Source organism: Camelus dromedarius, chromosome 11, assembly GCF_036321535.1.
Source record: "Camelus dromedarius isolate mCamDro1 chromosome 11, mCamDro1.pat, whole genome shotgun sequence".
NCBI classification, from domain to species: domain Eukaryota; kingdom Metazoa; phylum Chordata; class Mammalia; order Artiodactyla; family Camelidae; genus Camelus; species Camelus dromedarius.
Genome location: NC_087446.1, coordinates 55,174,220 through 55,194,886, shown reverse-complemented (window position 1 = coordinate 55,194,886; position 20,667 = coordinate 55,174,220). Strand labels below are relative to the sequence as shown.

At 54.3% G+C, this 20,667-nt stretch overlaps 1 protein-coding gene across 3 annotated transcripts; it reads right to left on the bottom strand.

Moving 5' to 3' along the window:
* Positions 1 to 231: 231 nt before the first annotated feature.
* On the bottom strand, positions 232 to 14,646 carry ACVRL1 (activin A receptor like type 1). Of its 3 annotated transcripts, none has more exons than XM_031462530.2 (10): positions 14,486 to 14,646; positions 9,830 to 9,898; positions 9,037 to 9,288; positions 8,640 to 8,851; positions 8,291 to 8,390; positions 7,780 to 7,926; positions 7,201 to 7,476; positions 6,381 to 6,578; positions 3,848 to 3,978; positions 232 to 2,628 (listed from the first exon to the last, which is right to left on the bottom strand). In XM_031462530.2, the coding sequence occupies exons 2-10, from the start codon at positions 9,891 to 9,893 to the stop codon at positions 2,494 to 2,496; spliced, it is 1,515 nt and encodes a 504-aa protein (XP_031318390.1). In that variant the 5' UTR covers positions 9,894 to 9,898; positions 14,486 to 14,646; the 3' UTR covers positions 232 to 2,493. The 3 variants fall into 3 exon arrangements, with proteins under 3 accessions (XP_031318390.1, XP_064347073.1, XP_064347074.1); XM_064491003.1 differs by lacking the exon at positions 14,486 to 14,646 and adding an exon at positions 13,196 to 13,412; XM_064491004.1 differs by lacking the exons at positions 8,291 to 8,390; positions 8,640 to 8,851; positions 9,037 to 9,288; positions 14,486 to 14,646 and having other exon boundaries at positions 9,830 to 10,023.
* Positions 14,647 to 20,667: the final 6,021 nt, after the last annotated feature.

The following is a 20,667-nucleotide window of genomic DNA, read 5'->3' as shown; positions in this document are numbered from 1 at the left end:
AGAGGGCGATGCGGCGGCGCCGCGAGCAGGCTGCTTGCAGCCTGCGTTGGGAACTGAGATTTGGGCAGCTGCGGCGGCGGGGTCCAAGCAGGGGCCTGTGCAAACTGACTTATCTCTTAAGGGCAAAGCCCAGGCAGGAGACCCTGGGACCCTCTCCTTCCTCGTCCTCTCAGGTTCCCTCTGCGAAGGGGCAACTGCAGAGGCACAGGCCTAGGAAGACTCAGCAGGAGCTTCAGATTCAACCACGGTTTATTTTGAGGATGCACTATGTGCTAAGCACGAGCTCAGTGCTCCCACGAACAGTATCTCCAGGTTAGGCGACTGGAATTTCGGCCCTGGAACACCATCCTGAACTCAGACAGCAGCATTTTGCAGACCACTCTCACCAATGCCTCCTTCCCTCCCAGGTGGTTCTCCCAACCCTGGCCCCTTCTCTCAACCCTCCCCCATCACACCACCTCCTGCCTCAGACCTTCTTCTCTTAGGGATTTTCCAGCTTTTGGGCAGCTGCTGCCTTTAGTTTCTGGTTATGGAGTCTCAGGAGACTTTTCACCCCCAAATCCAGTAAAGAGAAAGTCCTTCAGGCGTGTCCTGATTCCTGGGCTGGGTGGGTTCCAGGGACCAGAAGACATGACACTGCTGGGAAGCAAACTGCCCCACGATGATGAGGGAACCTGGCAGGTCCATGTAGCTTTCTGTTTTCACTCAGTTTCACTTCCTGGTTCTCCTCCAGGCCTTGCACAATGCTGGGAGGCAGGCCTGGGAAAGGGCCGCTGATGGTGAAAGAAACACTGAAGGAACCCCTCCCCGGGAGGCCCTGTGGGGCATTTACAGTAGGAGGGGAGGAGGCTGTTTCCTTCTCCTCCTGTGGAGAACTGAGGGTCCCTCTCCACCCTGTCCCAAGGGCTGAGGGCTGCAAGGCCAGGTCTTCCCAAGATTGGGGATGTTGTGTCCCTAGCCTGAGCCCCATCCCCCACTGCCCAACCCCCTAGGCCCTACTTCCAACCCAGCACCCTCTCCATCTGCTTAGGGTTCGGGGTAACTGCCTTAGTGCATGGACATACACCCTTGATATTTCCAAGTGCTGAACTTTCCATGTGTTTCTCTACAGCCACCAGGTTCTTCCTAGACACACACCCTCTGGGGCCTGGCCAAGGGTATTGGCCTGTGCCAGGGGCCAGTAGGGAGCAGGAACCTGGGTGCTGGAGGCTTGCTGGCTAGAGCCAGATTTCTTCTGAGCCTTGGAGACCCTGCAGGAAGCTGGCCCCTGGCCCCTCTCTGCCCTGAGCAGAAAAGATGAAGCCACAGAGATGGTGAGCAGCTGGCCTGCCTGCAAGAAGTCCCAGAGCTGTCTAAGCCCAAGGACGGCCACCAGCATGGGTTACGGCAGGAAATGAAGCTTGTAGAATTAGACTAAGAGGCCTTTCAGACACTCCTGGCTTCAAATAAAGTGATTTTCAAATCCTCATCTTGAGGCAAATTGCCAGGAGCTGGGGCATAAGATGTAGAAGGGATTGCTGAACTGAGTTCTGACACAGCTGAAATTTCAAAGAAATTTAGAGCTGAGAAAAACTTCAAAGGACATCAGGACCAAATCTTTCAATATGTAGATGAAGAAACAAAGGTCCTGGGACAGTGAAGACCTCATTCTTGTCACAAGATCAAGCACCCAGGACCAGAGCCTGGGTCTCCTGACTCCCAGCTGAGCTGTTCCCTGGCCATGCTTGGCCTTGACATCCTCTCGGTTTATTTGAAAAGTCCTGGGCCTTGCCCATCTGATCTACCACCTCTCCATTGGCCTATGACTCTGCCATACCCACAGCAAGACTCCTTGGGTTTAAAGCCATAGTAAGTCTGCTGGGGGGGAGTGGGGGAGGGGCTCAGGATCAGACCCCAGCTCTCCAGGCAGCTAGCATTCAGCCAGCGGGGGTCTGATCCAAGAGACAGAGGCCCAAGGCGGCACAGAGCTGAGATATGAACCCAGGAGAAAAACTGATGGGCCCTGGGTGTCTGGGGCTTGTGCCAGATACTGAGCCTGGCAAGGCAGGGTGTCTACTGAAGGCTGGACAGGGCCCTGTGCCACCCTGGCAGCTCTGGCAGGTCCGACTGAGGGAAGGGGGTAAAGTGCAGGCCCAGGCTCTGGGCCTGGGACTGGGGTTCCCTGGCTTGGTCACCCTGGCTCTGGAGCCTCTTTTGCATCCTGTCCTGGGGACGGTAGGGGGTGCGCCCAGGGCCCAGGGCGCAGGGGTGGGGAGGGAGCCAGGCGTCAGGGAGCCTGCTGCCTTGAACAGGCCAGACGGCGGGGGATCAAGTTTCAGCCCAGCTGTATTTTTGGCTGGATGGGCTAGGGGCCGAGCTGGGCAGACACAGCTGCCCACAGAGGGGCACCCTCCTCCCCAGTACACACTTTCATACAACCTCTATCCAGACAGGCCACCATCCACCGCCCACCCCGCACACACTGCAGGAGGGGAGGCAGCATCAGGCCCGTGGCTAATGAATCACTTTGGGCTTCTGGAGACCGTTGCTGAGTTTCTGTAGGGTTTTCTTGATCCGCAGCGCTGTGAGGCGGGCAGAGGGGTTGGGGTACCAGCACTCCCGCATCATCTGAGCCAGGCCTGAGAGGACCTGGAGGGAGGGAGAGCAAGGCAGAGGAGAGGAAGCAGAGACACAGATCAGGGAAGATGGAAAGGAAGAAGCGAGGAGGATACCCGGTAATGGGGAGACACAAGCAGGACAGAAAGGATGAGAAGAGGGAAACGAGAGTGTCGAAAAGATGGGGAGAGGAGAGGCAGATGTGGTAAGAGGGAGAGTGGAGGGAAGCAGGCAGGCAAGGATGTTAAAAGAAAGAAAGAAATGGAAGAAGAAGGGAGTGGAGTGAGGAGGAGATGGAGAAAGGCAGACAGGATGGAAAGAGAGCTGTAACTCAGATCTTCAGGGACACCTTTTGGTGAGTACCCCCCAACCCCACCTCCACCAAGATCCAAGAAAGGGGAGATCTGCAGGCCTTGGGGCTCCCACTGGACCCCAGTGCAGAAGGTAGTGGCTCCCAGCATCTCCACCTGGGCCTACTGAACACTGGGAGAATGGGTGGTGGGTGCTGCCCTTAAAATGCATGTGTCCAGGAAAGAGCCCATCCCAGGAAGCTCAGTGGTCCCAGAGGGAGCCAGCCTCACCTCCGCCTCAGAACTCCAGCTGCGGCTGGTTCCTGAGAGGAAGTGTATGTGTGTGCACACAGGAATGCATACGAGTGGCTTTTTGTGGATCTGTATGTTGTGTGGAAATGTACGTGTGTCTACGTATACATATACACGTGTATGTTTATTCATTCTTTCCATAAACATGTTTTGAGTACCTCTTGTGTGCCAGGCACTGTGACAGGTAACAGGGATATAAGGGTCAGCAAAGGGGACACACTCTTTGTCTTCAGGGGGAACAGTCTGCATACATGTGCACCTGTATGTGCCTGTGTGTATGTTTGTATAGAAGCGTGGGCATGCCTATACGTGTATATATACGTGTGTGTGTGTGTGTGTACCTGTCCTGTATAAGATGTGGTTTTGAGAACAAACAAAAACAAACAACAAAAACTTCAGGGCAGGAAATGTAGCAGAGAGCCTCTGACTTTTCAGGCAAAGTAAATGGTTCTGAAAATCCCAGAATAATCCAAGGGTCCCTGGAGGTCCACAGGCCAGGGATGTGGAAGAGAGTACCCAGAGAGGTACCCTGGAATCTATCCCCTAAAATCTATCCAGGTGAAGCAGAGGCCAGACACAAGTTCCTGGCCCAGAAATCCCAGCTGTGAACCACCACCCCAGGCCATCCCAGTGTCCTCTAGAGGCCTCACCGGGTCTGCAGCCAGTCGGTTGGGGATGGTGGGAGTCTGCTGGTCAACACACACCACCTTCTTCATGTCCTCGAAGCTGGGATCATTGGGCACCACATCATAGAAGGGTGGCCTGTAGTCCTCCACGATGCCTGGGAATAGAGGGTGACGGGACAGTTATTCGGGATCCCAAGAAGGCCCAATACCACCCAGAGGAGAGCCTTGCCCACCCTCTGTCCTAGGGTCCAGGTGAAACCATGGCCATGCTACCCCTGAAAGGGACACCATAATATAATATAAATATATTTATAAATAATAATAGTTACTGCCAGTTATTTTACATTCACCATATATGGTGGACGTTGTGCTATAAACACTTTACACGCATTATCCTGCTAGTATTCACAGCAACCCGACAGGTGGGTATGATTTCTACCCCCGTTTTACAGGTGAAGAAACCGATGCTCAGGGAAGTTGAGCCCAAGGTTACCCAGCTAGTAGCGGCAGAGTAAAGACCTGACCGCACTGTATTCCTAGGCCAGTCTTTTTCCCACCCAGGGCCCAGGTACTGCTCCCAGGCCCCAACTATCACGGATGCCCAATAATACATTTACTGAACATTTACTATGTGTCAGGCCCTGTCCTCACTGCATTGCATTAAATCCTCACAACAACCCTATGAGGTAAGTAATACTATGAGCCCCACTTTATAAGCAATGACATTAAGACCAGAGAGGTTAAGAAACTTGTCTACAATCCCACAGTAGTAAGTGACGGAGCTAGGGTTCAAGAACAAAAAGTCTAACCAAAGCCCATGCTCTTGACCTCCAAGCTACATTTAAGGGAGGGTAGCTGGCTGACTGCTGGGTGAGGATGTGGAACGAGGAAAGAGGGAAAAAACACATGTCCTAAGAGAAAGATTTTTTTCCAGGCCCAGATACCATCCACTCACTCTTAGCGATAACACAGGACTCTACTGATCCTTCAGCAAGTGCACAGCCCTTAGCAGGAGCTTCCTCAAAATGATGCCTGTGGAGCGGCGGAAGGCTGGGGCAGAAGCAGCCAAACCCCAGAAAAGCGCCCCTGGCCCCACCCTGCTTCCCAGGCCAAGGCTGGGGGCCCGTGGCCACACAACCGCAACCTCGGTGGAGCCCGCACCAGCTGTGCTCCCCGTGGCGGGCTTCCAGGCCGGCCCCTGTGCTGCTTCAGCCCTAATCAGTGCTGTGCAGAGGCCTGAGCGTGTCTAATGGGCCTTTAATCAGCGCCGGGGCTGACACCAGATTACAGTGTTTATAATGCGCCGCAAATCTGTGTGGGGCTGACAGAGCTTCCCTCCGCCCCAGGAGCCTGCGGTCGGCCTCCCCCTCAGCCCCTGCTGGCCCAGCCTTCCTTTCTTGCCTGCAGCCTGGTCCAAGGGGCCTCGGCCCCTTCCAGGTACCCCCTGCCCCAACCCCAGCCTCTAGAGCCGACTCTGGGAGTTCATGTCTGAAGGGGCAGGAACCTGAAGCCCATCCAGAGGGTGGTCCCCAAACTGTCAGGACTCCCAGTGGCCCCTGCATGAACAGCCTCCACAAAGACTGACCAGCCTCCCCACCTGGTCCAGATGACCACCCATCACCCATCCACCCCAGGGCCAGGAGGGCACCAGCCACGGGGCTGTCCCCTGTATGGGGCCATCAGGAATGGGGTCCCTCTGCCTCTGCCAGCCCCTCCAAATCAGAGTCCCCTGTGGCACCTACAGTAAAAATGAGGCAGCAATAAACAAGCAGTGCAGGCACTGTTCTAGCCTACATTTTTATGGTCAAGGAAATCAAGGACCAGAGACGTGCAAGCAGCACAGGAATAAAAAGCACTGGCCCCAGAGTCAGACTACCTGGTTTCAGACCCCAGTGCTGCCTCCAGAGAGCTGTAATTCTGTGCCTCAGTCCCCTCATCTGTAAAATGGGGGTGATACTGTGTCAGGCATTCATTATTACAACAATAATTGCAACTGATATTTACTGAGCTCCAGAACAGCTCCAGATACTGTCTTAAATAAGTTATTTGGATCATTTCAACAACTAGAAATTATTTTTATTCTCATTTTACAAATGAGGAAACTGAGGCACAGAGAGGTTAAGTACCTCACACATGGTCAGCGGCAAAGTCAGGCTCTGAACCTAGGCAGTCTGATTCCCTCCAGCCCATGCTCCTGACCACTGAGCAACATCACCCCCCTGCCAACACAGGATGGCTCAATAAGATGACACATGTACCCAGCGTAGCATCTGGCACATGGTTTAAAAATATTCAATAAATGTTAGCTGCTATTAATACTTCTATTATTATCACTTACGCAAGATTTCACAGCCAGAATCCGACTCAAATGAACCTTAAAAGGTCACTACCCTGACCCAGCTGATGAGTGGCAGTAAAGGGAATACAGGAGGTCTGACCACAAGCCCCTCAGGCCACAGGCACCAGCCATGGCAGGAAGCCCTATCTCCCAACTGCCTGCCTGTCTGTCCACCTGCCCTATTCCCCTTTCCCCACCCTGCACAGGGTGGGCCCTTACCATTGACAATGGTCCGGCGGGCAATCTCCCACAGCACCAGGCCAAAGGCCCAGATGTCCGTCCACTTGTAGGACTCAAAGCAGTCGGTACGGATCTGCTCTTCCAGCACCTCCGGGGCCATGTACCGCTTGGTGCCCACTCGTGGGTTGTTGCCGATGTCCAGGTAATCGCTACCCTGGGAGTGCATCACAGCCAGGCCTGTGGGTACCGGGCCTGTCACTCCTGCTGCTCACCCAAGCCCACAGGCAGGGTGGCCCCTGGGAGGCTGGGGTCCAGGGGGTGAGGTGGGGATGGACTGAATCAGTGGGACATAGAGGGGCCGTGAGGTGGGCTGGGAGACAGCAGCCGCAGAGAGGCTAACTGTCCCAGTTACACTTGGCTTGTGTGGTGCTCTCTTGATGCAAGAACCCAGGGAGATATGAGCAGGCAAGGCAGGCATTATTATGCCCTTTCCACAGAGCTGAACCCCAAGGCCTGGTGACAGGGAACGATGTAGTCAGGATGAGAACCAGGTTGCTGGCTCCCTGCCCCTTTTTCCCAACTCCTGGAGCAGGGCTAGGCTGGTGGAAGGAGTCTGCGCTTGAAAAGCATGTTAAGGCAACTTGTGGGGCTCTGGTGGGGATGAGATGAGCCCACACACAGGCCTGTAAGTTTGAAAGCGCCCATCGGTGTCGTCATCGACGCCAGGCACCCAAACAGGCAAGGGCAGAACCAAGCGCGGAGGGAGAGCGCACGAACCCCGCCCCCCGCGAAGGGCCCGCCCCTCCCCAGCGAGGGCCCGCCCCTCCCCAGCGAGGGCCCGCCCCTCCCGGCGGCTCACCCAGGTCGGCGATGCAGCACTGCAGGTTGCTCTTGACCAGCACGTTGCGGCTCTTGAGGTCGCGGTGGGCGATGGCTGGCTTGCCCTGCGTGCCGAAGATCTCCACGTGCAGGTGCGCCAGGCCGCAGGCCGCGGACACCGCTAGCCTCAGGGCCAGCTGGGGCTCCAGCGTCTGCCTCTGCAGAAAGTCGTAGAGGGAGCCGTGCTCGTGGTAGTGCGTGATGAGCCACAGCTGCGTGCTCGAGTTGCGGGAGGTCATGTCGGAGGCGATAAAGCCTGTGGGCCGAGGGGCAGGGGGCTCACCAAGGGGCTAGGGATAAAGGAGGCTGAATGGGTCTGGGTCAGGGCTGGGGTTGGGGACAAAGGACAGACTAGGTCAGAGAAAAGCTGGGGCTGGGGTGGAGGCTGGTCTGGCTTAGGTCAGAGAGGAAGCCGGAGTCAGCGGTTGGGGCAGAGGGCCGGCTGGGTCCTTGAGTGTTAGGTCAGCCTCCAGAGGGGTGTGGTGGTGGTCCAGCCAGAGTGCGGGGGGATGAGAGCTGGGGGCCGGGCCTAGCCACCCTACTCCCACCCCAGCCTTGCCTAGGATGTTGTCGTGTCTGAGCAACACTGTGTTGTAGATCTCAGTCTCCCGGAACCAGGACTGCTCATCCCTCGAGGAGAAGATCTTGACGGCCACACTCTCACCATGCCACAGGCCCCGCCACACCTCACCATAGCGGCCCTTTCCTGATCCAGAAGAGGAGGGGGAGGGTTACATGCTGGGCACATGGAGCCCTTGGGCACAGTAATCCCCAGAAAAGCCCCCCACTGTGATGCTGCACTGACTCCATCTGCAGAACCTCTCTGATGCTTATGTTTAACTTAATCCAGACCCAAATGTAGCTGGCAGTTCACCCCCGTTTGCCTCTTGTTCCACCCCAGCTCTGGCAGAAGGATCTGGCACTGATCCATCTCCAACCTCCTCCCCACCTAGCAGAATTCCCATTCAGACCCATTCTTGGCCCGTGACTCCGGAGGCCAAGACCTCCCTCACCCCTCCAAACTCATGGAAGCTCTTGGTTCCCATTCCCCAGGCTCACCCACTGCTCACCCACACACTCCACCAGGGCAACCTGCCGTGCCACTGTCCTCTGCACCAGGAAGGGGAGCCCTGAGCCACTGCCCGTGGTACAGTCACTGTCCAGGAGGTCCTGGGGGTACCGAGAGGCCACTGAGGCAGCACACACCCACCCAGCCCATTTCCCCCTCCTCAACCTGGGCCCCACGGCTGTGTCTCTCCACGCTCCTCACTCATCCACCCCTCCCCTCCAGCGCCCAAACAGATCTCTGAGTGTCTGCGATTGTACCTTTCTCGGCTACCTGCCACTCTGTACCCCTCTGATTCTATGGCTCCTGTCCCCCTCCCACCACCCTGTGTCCAGGTTCCCCCAGGCCCATACCCCCAACATGCTGTCCCCCGGTTCGGATGCCTTCAGGATGAGGCTGGACTCGCCCAGCTCATTGTTCAGACCCCGATGCTTCTCCTGCCTCCGCCGGACGTGCCACAGGCCCAGGGCACCCAGGGCCACAAGGGCCAGCAAGGCCAGCACGGGGCCCAGGATCAGAGGCAGCTGGCCATCTTCTTGTGGCTGTTCCGGAGGAGTTCGGGTGGCTGGCGAAGGAGGGACACAGAGGCCCAGCTTCCACCAGGCCAGATACCCCCCACCTTGCCACTCTGCCAGTCAGATTCCAGGGTCCTTCCTCCCCCACCCTCCAGACCAGAGCATGAGAGGCAGGCAGGGCAGGGAGGGTGGAGTCTGAGAGGAGGCGGCGGGGCTTCTGGGCAGCAGGACATACCCTCCAGCACCAGGGACACGTTTTGGTTGCAGAGGGGGCTGTAGCAGCAGTAGTGGTTGACGAACTCAGTGGGGCGCCCCCTGCAGAGCTCCTGGTGCAGATTCCCGCAGCCTCGATGTTCCTGGGGGTGTCTGCCCTCCTCCCGCACCAGCACTACCGTGCACCAGGCCCCCTGGCAGGTAGGCCCCTTGCAGTGTGGGTTCTCACACGTGCAGGTCACCAGTGGGCCCCGAGAGGGCTTCACGGGGTCGCCTGGGAGACACACTGGAAGCTCAGCCACTCTGGGCCCAGGTCCCCAGGAGGAGCCTCACACCTAAGTCTGTCCACTGCCCCCTCCCTTCTGAGCTCTCAAACAAACCCTTTGAGGCCTTGGTCCTGTAGTTCCATCTTCAGATTATCCTTCCCTCTAGTCCCTTATCCCTGCCAGGGGCAGCTGACAGTGTGAGAACCAGGCTTCTGTCCCCTCCCTGATCCTAGGACCTCCCTTCCCAGTTCCAGGTCCAGCCTTGACCCCCAACCCCAACTCTGAGGGTTCTCCCAGGCCCTCCCTACCAACACCCCCAGATAGAGGCGTCTGACAGAGCACGGGCCTGTGGGTCTGGATCAGGAGGACAGCACAGGAGGGCTGAGGTAGCTGGGAGCTTAGTCTAACTGAGCCTGTCTCCCGCCCTCCAGCCAAGCACCTAAGTCCCCCTTCTCCCCAGCTCCTCAAATTCAGCCCAAAAAGAGCTGAACTCAGATCGCCCTTTCTCCGTCTAGGCCCTTGTTCCCTAGCTGCTGTCCCCGTACTCACCCTGGGTCAGGCCCAAGGCCATCAGTAGCATCAGAAGGCTTCTCCTGCGAGGGTCCAAGGTCATGGTCCCTAGAAAGGAGAGGGGGTGCAAGAAGTTCTATGAAATGTCATCCCCTCAGTGTTTTTAGCCACTGACCGTGGGTCCCTCCCACCCAGAGGAAATCACTGGGAGTTTTTTTTAGGGGGGAGCAGGGAGGCCTCCTCCCTCCTCCCTGGTCTGGCTTTGGGGCGGGGCCTGCAGGGGAAGTCCTGGTTCACTTCCCCATGGAAACCATCCTGTTAGGGGTAAAGGGTGGGGAGCCATGTTTAAGTGACAGAAAGCTTGGTGGACTCCCAGCTCTCCTGCTGCTGAATTTAGACTGGACGGCACAGAGGGCCTGGGGCTGGAGTGGAAGAAGCGTCTCTTCAGCAGTACCTCCACCCTTCTGTCCCCTACCCCTTGCCCACCACTTCCCAGCCTCCACCCCTGCCCACCCCTTTCCCAGTGCCCCCCAACCCCCACCCCAGGCCTGGCTGCCTCAAACATAAACAGGCTCCTGTCTTCACTTCCTGCCATTCAGGGTCCCGTCAAGCTGGGAACAGGAATCAAGATTGTTTAGATTGGGGTCTGGATAGAACAGGCAGGAGTCACGCACAGAAGAGAATTCAGGGAAGGTTCTCAGTGCAGGCTGGGGTGGCTACAGGGTCCGCATGAGCCACCTGGGGTGGGACACCCCCATGATAGAATCTAGGGGGACACGTTGTGAGTCACAAAGCCCAGCCCCTTATTTTAGAGAAGAAGGGGACTAAGACTCAGACAGGAGAGGGAGCTTGTCCAAGGTCAGACAGTGGCAGTACCAGTAGTACAACCTAGGTGTCCAGACTCCCAGTCCAGTGCTTTTTCAGCTCCATCTCCCAATCCGGGGTGGCAGCCTTTGCCTGAGCCCTCGGGACTGTAACAACCATACAAAGCTTGGACAATGAGTGCAGAGTCATGCCAGGTATGAAGGAACCTCTCTGCACCCTCATCAGAGTATAAGATGCCCACTCTGAGCCACTCCCTGGCCCCCTGCTCTCTCCTTGCTGTCCTGGGAAAGGGTGGGGGTAGGGCCAATGAAGTGGAGGGGAAGTGAAACATACTTAGACGTTGAATGTTTGACCTTCCGTGGCTGGTTAAGGTTGAACTTTTCCAGAGGTTTGGTGGAGAGTGTTAGGGGAGTAATTCTAAACTGTGATAGTCCCCATCCCAGGTCCCAAACCAGCTAGTGCTTCAGAAGCCACCTCCTTCTTCATTTCTCAAAGGTTTAGAACAAGATTAGGGCTGAGGCTGCAGCAAGAAGGACTGAGGTCAGACTGCAAGAAGGACTTTCTGAATGGTAGAGAGTATGCAGGTGGATCCCTAGGCAGGGGCAGCTGACCTGAGGGAGGGGGAGTATCTTCTGGTGTGATACGGTCAGGCTGGTAGGGCTAGGCAGATGGTCACATAGGCTGCAGAAGGCCCCTAGTCTAAGAAGGGTGCCAAATGAAGATCCACGATGCTGAGGTCTGAGGGCAGGATGACTGGGGGGTGTAGGGGGGTGCTTTGTGGGCCTCTCTGGCTGGTGGCAGCTCTGGCCTTCCTGCCTGGGCTTCCTCTGCCCCCAGAGGCCCGGGCTGGGGGAGGAAATGGAGCCCTGGGTTGCTGCAGCTGTGTCCCCAGCCTCTGCCTGACCTCCTGCCTCTTGCCCCTCCCGGAAGGCAGTGAGGACTCCGGCAAGCACTCTACAGTGGGACTGGTGGCTGGAAACGGAGCCCTGGACAAGCTGAACTTGTCCACTGGGGTAGGGGCAGGAATCCATCCTTGGCAGCCTTTACCCACAAAGCAGCTTAGGAGAGGGTGTGCAGCAAGCAGGAAAGAGTGGGTGACAATAAGGATGACAGCTGGCATCCTTCTAGGGTCCCGTGCTTTCACTTCTCTTACTGTGCCCCAGCTCTCCCTCTTACCTACTTTATTAGGAGCAGAATCACCTGAAGTGCTTCATTAGAAATGCACAGTCTTTGGTTTCACCCCCCCCACTCCAGATTCTGATTCGGTCCATCGGGACCAGTAAGAAACACACATTTTTATAAAGTTCCCCAGGTAATTCTGATCAGTTCATGTGGGTGCCGCACTTTGAGAACCGGGTCCTACACAATGCTGACTGGTGCTTTCATTTCACTGGGTAGGGCCCTGCTGGGTGATCCGGAGTGCAGTGCAGAGGGTGGGAGTCTCACTCCCACTTGGGGATACACCCCCACCCGACTCTCCTGGAGACCCAGACAGACAAGGCTAAACACTGGAGCCAGGGACTTGGAGACACTACGGAGGGAGGGTGGGGCGAGGACATTGTTCAGGCCATCTCCAGCCTCTGGGGCCCAGGAAGAGTGCAGGGAGGGCCTGGCAGCATGTGCAGAATCCACCTCTAGTTCGAGCCTGGGAATGTGGTGGAGGAAATTGTGACTGTCCAGTTTTTAACTGCGCCCAGCATCAGGTTAAGTACAGGAGGGTGCTGAGTCCAGACCGGTCCCAACTCGGAGCTGACCCTGCACAGTTTGCCCTCAGACCTGACTCTAGCACAAACAGACTCCTGGGGACGGCTGGTATCCTTTTACTTCTAACCAAACTTCCTGAAAGGTCTCCTGCTGACAGAAGCATCACAGCTTTTAGCCAGAAATCACAAATGCTAAACTAATTTCAAACACGAACCTACCACTGTGAAGATCTTAATAATAAGCGTTATCCTAACTGAATCGCTTTGCTGAACACCTGAAACTAACATTGTAAATCAATTACAATTCAATAAAAAATAAAATTAAAAAAAGAGTTAACCTTCTCTGAGTACCACTGATGTGCTAAGTTCTGAACTTTGACAGCTGATCTCACTTAATTCTCATGACAATCCAATGGAGAAATGGAGGCTCAGGGATGTTAGGTTTCTTGCCCAAAATCACCATGTGTGTCTTGATCAACTTAAAGTGCTGTTAACAAATTCTTGCTTGGTCATCTTATTCCTCCAGTTGTTTGGTGTTAGGCTGGTCCCAAAAAGGAGGAAAATGGGCAAATGGGGGCTGCATGAACAGACTGCTGTTGCCATCACCAGGTACTCAATGTGTGTTTGTTTAGAAATCATCTGTTTGCCATAGGCTTAGCCTTAGTTGGGGAGAACTGAAGTAGGGGTGTGCTTGGAGGGTGGATATCAATCTCCTTCTCTCCAGCCCACCTGAGGGACTGATATAACCGGCTCCCAACAGCAGCAGTGGCTCAGCACAGCGGTGACTGTCACAGCTTGCTCTGCACATCAGCAGATTTTACCCAAACAGCACTGGACCCGGACCAGACTGAGCTGCTCATCCAGGGTTGCCCCTTACCATCACATAGCACCTTATGTGCATCACTTCATTAGCCCTTCACCGCAGTGGGATGTAGCATCAATTCTGGATTTTAGGATCTCAGACAGAATGCAGAGGCAGAACAGTGTAACACAGAGGTCAGCTTGTGGTCTCTGGATCATATAGACCTGGGTTCAAATCCTGCTTCTACCACTTAGGGCTGTGAGATTTGCGACAAGTTATTTAAACTTTCTGAGGCTTAGGCTTCCCTATGGAAAAAAAAAAGGAGAATAATAATGGCGCTCTTTTCATAGTTGTAATAAAATTATTTAGCAGAGTATTAATTGACTGGTATACAGTAAGCACTTATCAAATGTTCGCAAAAGCTCAACCATCTATGGAGCTTTGGACGAATGATTCAAGTCTGAATCTCTTTCTTCTTCTGTAGGATGAATATAATAACACCTCTTCTGCTAGGTTGTGGCCAGGATCACACGAGAAAAATATATCTAAGTGTCTATATAATAAGTACTCAATAAATGGTGAGAGATTACTTATACTCAATAAACCTGATGCGATGAGAGGACAGGTACCAGGACAAATAAACAGTAAGGGGTCAGAGATGTTGGACGGACCCTGGCTCAGCCAGGAGCTGCCCACAGAGAGAGGGCGAAAGGGGCTGTCCTTGGAGAAGAAAAGAGGGGGTGGGTGAGCAGCCCAGAGATGGTGTCAGAACAGCACTGGCCTCCAGGGCAGACTGAAAACCTGGGGTTCCAGCTGGAGGGAGACTGGGAACCCCTCTGACCTGGATCCTGAAGGAAGTCCATGGTCTGGGGATCATTTGACCACAGCGGGTTGGGGGTGAGGTTTTGGGGAGGGAGTTAGAGGGTCAGATTCCTTTAGCAAGAGCTACAAGGGCTGGTCTGGGAAAGGTGGGCTTCAAGGGGAGGTTCAACAGCGTTGTTTAAGTGGACACCCATTCCCAGGTCAAGCCAAGTGCCTGGAAGGACATGTGACCCCCGTCTGTCTCTGCAGGTGAAGTAGGGCAGGGATCCTTCTGCCCATTTTATAGATGAGGATGGGAGAACAGAGAAACTAAGTGGCTGGCCCCAGGAGCAAACAACAGTCCGGGTTCGGTCCAGCTCCAGCCAGTCTCAGGTGCGGTGATGGGCGCAGGGTGAGGGGCAGCTTGCACTATGAGGAGCTGGGACTGACGCTACGGTGACCCCTCTGAGGGGCTCTCTGGGGTCTGCCACCGGGAAAGGCCCATTGGAGTGGGAGTCAGACTCCCCTCCCCAACACCAACCCCGCCTGCGGACTTCGACTCACCTCTGGGCCTGCCCTGCCGGCGTCGGGGCGCGAGTGTGCAGCGGGCGGGCCTCCTCCCCTCCCCGGCGGCGGCCGCAGTGGCCCGACGGGCGCTGGGCAGCGGGCGGGGATCCAGGGCCCGGGGGCCGGGCGCGCCCCAGGCGAGGCTGGGGTCGGGGAGGGGCTCGCTCGGCGCGGCCGGCGCGGCGGCCTCCCGGGACTGGGAAAGGGGCCGGAGCAAAAATGTTTCTTATTCCAGCGTCTTCCTGCCTGGCCCGGCTCCACCACTCCCTCCTAATAAACCGTTTCCTATTGCCCAGCTAGCCGACGGCCACCCGCTCGCCCCTCGCGGAGGCTTAGGGCCCGCACCCTCCCCCGCGCGGTTGCAGACCCCGAGGGCGGCCTCCCCGTCGGCCGCCCCGGCTCAGGATCAAGGCCGCGCCCCTGCCCCCAGCCTCCTATATCCGCCTCCCCGAGGGGGCGGGTCTTCGTCTCTGGCCGCGGGGGGCTGGAGGGGTCCAGGCCCAGAGTCGTGGGGTCCAGGGCCGGGACTCCAGGCACCATCGGGGTCCGGTGAAGGGGGGAGGGGTGGAGGTGGAGGCGATCCTCCCGCTCGGAGCCAATGAGGGGCAGCCTGGAAATCCCGGACTGGGGAGGGGGTGGGGGGGTGGGCACCGAGGGAAGAACGTGTTGGGAGGACAGAATGGAGAAATTACCTGTTCTCCCACCCAAAACTCTGGGTCCGGGTCCGAGGCCTGGGATGCTCAGCGGCAAGAGCAGAGCCGGGCTGGCAAGGACTGAAATATTTTGGCTCCGCCCTCTCCCCTCCTCCCTTGGGGACTCCCCACTTGGTCCAAATCCTTCAGCCTCCTCCCTCCCGCCCCTTCACCCCCTCTTGTCCCTCCCCTCTTCCTCAGCTTCTCTCTGCTCAGCGCTCAGTGCAGGGTAAACAGGCCCAGATGGGACGTCTCTGGGTCAGTGGTGACAATCTGAGCATAGCTCAATGACAGGGACGTCTCTCTCCACCGTGGGCGTCCAGAATGGAGGGAGAGGCTGGGAACTGCCTCGGATACTGCCTTCTTCCAAGCCGGCCCCTCACCCCACCAGATGGAGCTTTAGGGATGGGGACCCAGAGCCTCCCTTGGGACACTGCTAGGACAAGCCGGACAAGGCTCACTGGGGAGGGGAGCAAAACGGCTTCTCCCCCAGAGAGAAACAAATTCTTCCTCCTGATGCCCTCGTGTGGGATGGGAGCACTGACAGCATTGTCTTGCTTTGTTCTAACCACTGTGAGCACCCTGAAGGCAGGACTCTGCTTTATCCCTAGCCTTCAGGTTATCCACAAAGACTTTGAAGTCTGGGAATTCAGACTAGTTGCGTAACCCTAGACAAGTGACACCTCTCTGTGCCTCAGTCCCCCCTCTACTAAATGGACATATGAAGCAGAGCCAGCCTCACGGTTGTTGGGAGAATGAAGGGACATGATGCTTATCTCAGTTCATAGCAAAGATGCGAGCTGGCTGAGTCTGGCACAGGAGAGGTGCTCCGTGAAAGTGTTTAATTAAATTCATAAATGGGAAGGCTGGGAAGCTGATGGCGTCAGAGCCAAGTGGAAAGACGTGGATGTTAAAAGCAGAAACAGACTTCTAAGGTGTCTTGCTCTAGTAGGGGGATGCTCTAAGATGGGCCAGGACATCCCCCTTTGACAGGAATAGAGGCTGGGGGAGACAATGACTAAAGGCTCAATTGTTGACTGACCTCACCTCCTCTGCTGAAACCCTCCCCAGCCCCCACCAGCAGCTGCTTCACAACTTGTGAGTATTGTGAATTCCAGAACCAAGGCACACCCAAATTTCAGTGTCAGGACAGACTGTCCTGCAGCCAACAGGAAGTACTACGGGATTACGGTATCTGCTCTTTCAGTGGATAGTGGCCACTTCGGCACTCTGTTAGCTGCAGAACTGGGAGTGTGGATGTGTGTCCATCTTTCATACCCACTCTCCCTGCTGACTTGCTATGGCTTCTGATAAACTCTTCCCAGTCCCAGTCCTTGGATCTCTGTCCTGGAAGATGGACATGGGGGCTTTCCCAAGGGAAGCATTCATTGCGAAATGCACACTGAGAACAGAAACATTGAAATGGACAAGAGCTGAGAGTCGCTGGGGAAAGTCAGTGAGGATGGGGGACTTTATCTGGGAAGGATTCATGTAGCAGATACTAGGAGATCAGGGTTTGAAGGAGGAAGGCAGAGCCCGATGGCGGGTGGGCTCTTTCCCAGGGCTGGAATTTCCCCACCTCTCCAGTGCATGGAGCCCTGTGAACCCTGACTGGTGCTCTTTGGGGCTTCTTGTGGACCCTGTACGTTCTATAACGCACAGAGAACCTGGGGAAAGCATCAGAGGAGGGACATACAGTGGCAGAAAGCACTGGAGACTCAGCCCAATAAGGAAAGGGAAAAGGAATTACAGACTGTGTCCAAGTCTACAAGAATTAATTACTCAAAAGGACCAGCTGTTCCCCACATTCAGTGAGGACAGAACAAGAGGCCTAAAGGACTAAGATTTATTTATTTTATTTTTATTTTTTATTGAAGTGTAGCCAGCTTACAATGTTGTGTCCATTTCTGGTGTACAGCATAATATTTCAGTCATACATATACATACATATATTCATTCTCATTATAGGTTACTACAAGATATTGAATATAGTTCCCTGTGCTATACAATATGAACTTGTTGTTTATCTATTTTATAAATAGTAGTTAGGATCTGCTAATCTCAATCTCCCAATTTATTAAAGGGCTAAGATATAGATTTAAACATTCAGAAGGATTTCCCAGCGGTGTGTGAAGCAGAGGCCTGGAGATCCTAGGCAGGGTGTGTGGGATGAAACCTCAAGGTAATTCTCACCCATGGAAGGCAGGTGACACAGGTCCGGCATGAAGGCAGGGGATTGGACAACTTGGCTTTTCAGGACCAGCTATGAGTATTCAGTTCAAGCATCACTCTTGACAGCAGGGCAGGGCTGACTTTGTGGGTGTCCAACCTGTGCAGACACTTGGTTTAATGTTCTACTGTCACCATCTTGGAATTCTCAATAATGTTCGAATACAGGGCCTGGCATTTTCATTTTTGCACTGGACCCCACAAGTTATGTCGTCAGTTCTGTACCAGGATGAGTAGGAATAAAAATCAAGGCAGGGGGATTAGCAGAGGGTGAGGTGGGCTTTGCTCCACTTAAGTTGTAGAGCGGGAGATTTTGATCAGACAACCTAGGGATTTTTCAGATGTGAGAGACATGAAAACAGTAGAACAGGGTATCCGAGGAGAAAGAACTGTGGGTCTCCTTTAGGGGAGAAATGGGGCAGAGCCTTGTGAATTCTATTTATCCATTTATTTAACTCAGAAGAAAGAGTCTCAGCTTTGTGGGTGCAGGGAGAGGAAGCGTCCTCTTTGGTCTCCTCTGCTCAGGCCAGGGGGACCACGGAGTTGTGAGAAGAGCTGTAAACCAGGGGGCCTGGGGCCTCGGTTCCAGGCCTGGCTTAGACTAGATACTTCCAAAGGTTCTTCCCAGCCTTATATTATCTTCTTTGGCTCTAAGATTCAGGAAACCACCTGGTCCCAGGCCCTGACACCACAGCTCAAGTGAAAAGGCAGTATGGCCAGGGCTAAGGTTTCGGGAGGGTGGGGGCCACCAGAGCTCTGCCCAGCACCCCAGGAAGAGGCTGGCAGACAGGAGCCAGAGTTTGGGCCACTGAATCACCTTCCTCTTCCTCTCCAGCCCCTCCAGGATGTCCCCTAGATGGGTTTGTCCAATCCTTGCCCACCAGGGGCCCTGAGAATGACTCATCTCAGGAGGGAAACTTTTAAGAAAGGGTTGGCATGCCAGGGCAGGAGTCAGGGTGTAGACAGTGCCTCGGGGGCCTGGGCTCTGTTGAGAAGCTGCCCCAGCACCATCTCCTCCCTAGCAATTCCGCAGCCTCTGAATTGCCCCTCCCCACAGGCCTCCTCAAGGCTCTGACCCTTCTCCATCAAACTGGCCCCAGCAGTGGAGGAGAGCCCAGGCTCAGAGTTGGAGCCCCTATGTGTGAGCCTCTGCTCCCATACCTTTAAGAAAGGGCTGAGAATTCCGTCTCTACCACATTCTCCGAATAAAAGCAAAATATCTGTGAGCATCCTCTTCCAGCTGTAAAACCCACACAGCTGTCTGGGTTTGAGAGGGGGAGGCCGAGATGTGGGGCAGAAGAAGGAGCATGAACCGGGAGTCAGGAGGGCAGAGGCTTGGCTGTGTGGCAGGGCCCTCAATTTCCTTACCTGTTCAGAGGTGAGTACTAAATGTCGCCTCTTCTGCAAATAGCTTTCCGAGGGGGTGTTGTACAGATGAAAGTATAGCCACTGCAGAGGACTTTGAGGTCTGAGGCAGCCATCCAGGAAACAACTCAAGAAATCCCAAATAAGCACAGGGTAAAGTAAAGAGATGAAATTCTGCAGAAGAGTTCATAACGAGAAGGAACTATACCCACCCCCAGACCCTCTTGCTGAGGCCAACCTCCCCGAAGCTATTTGTTTCTCTGACATTTACTTTAAGAACTCTAAATAAGCCATTTACAGTTCTGTCTCTAGATTTTTCAGCTTTCTTGAGATATAACTGACAAATACAATGGTAAGATATTTAAAGTGTACATCATGATGATTTGATATGCATATACATTAAAGGATTCTTCCCATCTAGTTAATTGACACATCCATCACCTCACATATTTAGCTTTTTTGTTTGTGAGTTTTTTAGTGAGCAAAATTTAAGTTCTACTCTCTTAGCTACTTTGATTTATACAATACAGTGTTCTCAACTATAGTAACTGAACATAGGGTTGGTGTGCCCATGGTGCAGAAAGCCAAACTCCGCCTGCAGGAGTTTGCAGCAAAGTAAGAATTTGCTGCAAAGTGCCAAGCAAGGAGTGAGAGACAAGCTCAGATCCACTCTCACTTGGCCTTTGAGTTAGGGGCTTTTTAAAGGGGAAGAATCAAGGGGCTGGGATTAATCATCATGTTGTGACACTTCTTAATCATAGTTCAGGAGTCACGATGTGTCTGGTTTGATTCTCTGGCTCGTTGGTCCATGGCCTGGGGGTTGGTTAGCTCATCTCACCCTGGACAAACAACCTGAGTTTGTATGTTAATGACATTTGTAATAGCAATTTCATCATTAACAATGTTAAAAACAACAGCAATTTTAGTCATCTGACTCTGGTTGACTAGTGCTCAGTTACTACAGGATTGAGGTCAGAGGGGACAAGAAAGGGAATAAAATTTTGGATAGAGAGCTTAGGTATAAACTCTGCAAGGGCATCGGCTTTAGGGGGACTTGGTTTCATAGTCACCACGTTACACAGTCGATCCTCAGACCTTATTCACCTTACAGCTGAAAGTTTGCACACTTTCCCGACCTCGCCCTATTTCTTCCCCCTCAACCATTTTTCTACTCGCAGTTTCTTGTTTTCGGATGCCACGTGTAAGTGCTCCCATGCGCTATTTGCCTTTCTGCTATCTCTAGATTTAAAAGCTTCAGAATTTAGGTCATTAAGATTCTCTCCCTTCTAAATTGATGATCATATATTATTCTTTTGTAAATTTAAATAATATGCCTTTAGTTCCTGTTCTGTGAGTATCACACAGTATCTGGACTCCTCACTAAGAAGAGTGGCACCCCCAGTCTCCCCTGGAGTTACAGTCTTGCAGCAATCAAGGAAGATGTGCCAAGTAGCTGAGGTGAATGATCTTGTCTGGGGGGATGTTCAGTTGAAACTCAGGACACAGAGATGCCTTGAGGGTCTGGCTGAGCATTTTGGATGGCATGGGACTTCTAGAGGCATCAAGACTTTTGCCCACTCTAAAGACAAGCAGCGCCTGAGTTTGCTGGGGTGAGGGTGGGCAGAGTTGCCTGGCAAGGGGATAGGGGCCTGGCAGCCTCTTGGGTCTTGCTGAGGAGACCCATGCTACCTCAGAGAGAGTCTGAGGGGTTAAAGGAACCACCCCCAATGGAGAGGGCTTAGTATTTTGACAAAGAGAGGGGTCCCCAGGATTTGAGAGCAGGTAGTGGCCCTAGTTGGGAGAGAGATTGTTTGAAAGAGGGGCTGAGTGGCTGGGTGAGGCCAGAGGCCAGCGGGATTTCCTTCAGCTCCCGCCACTCGGGTGGGTGGGACC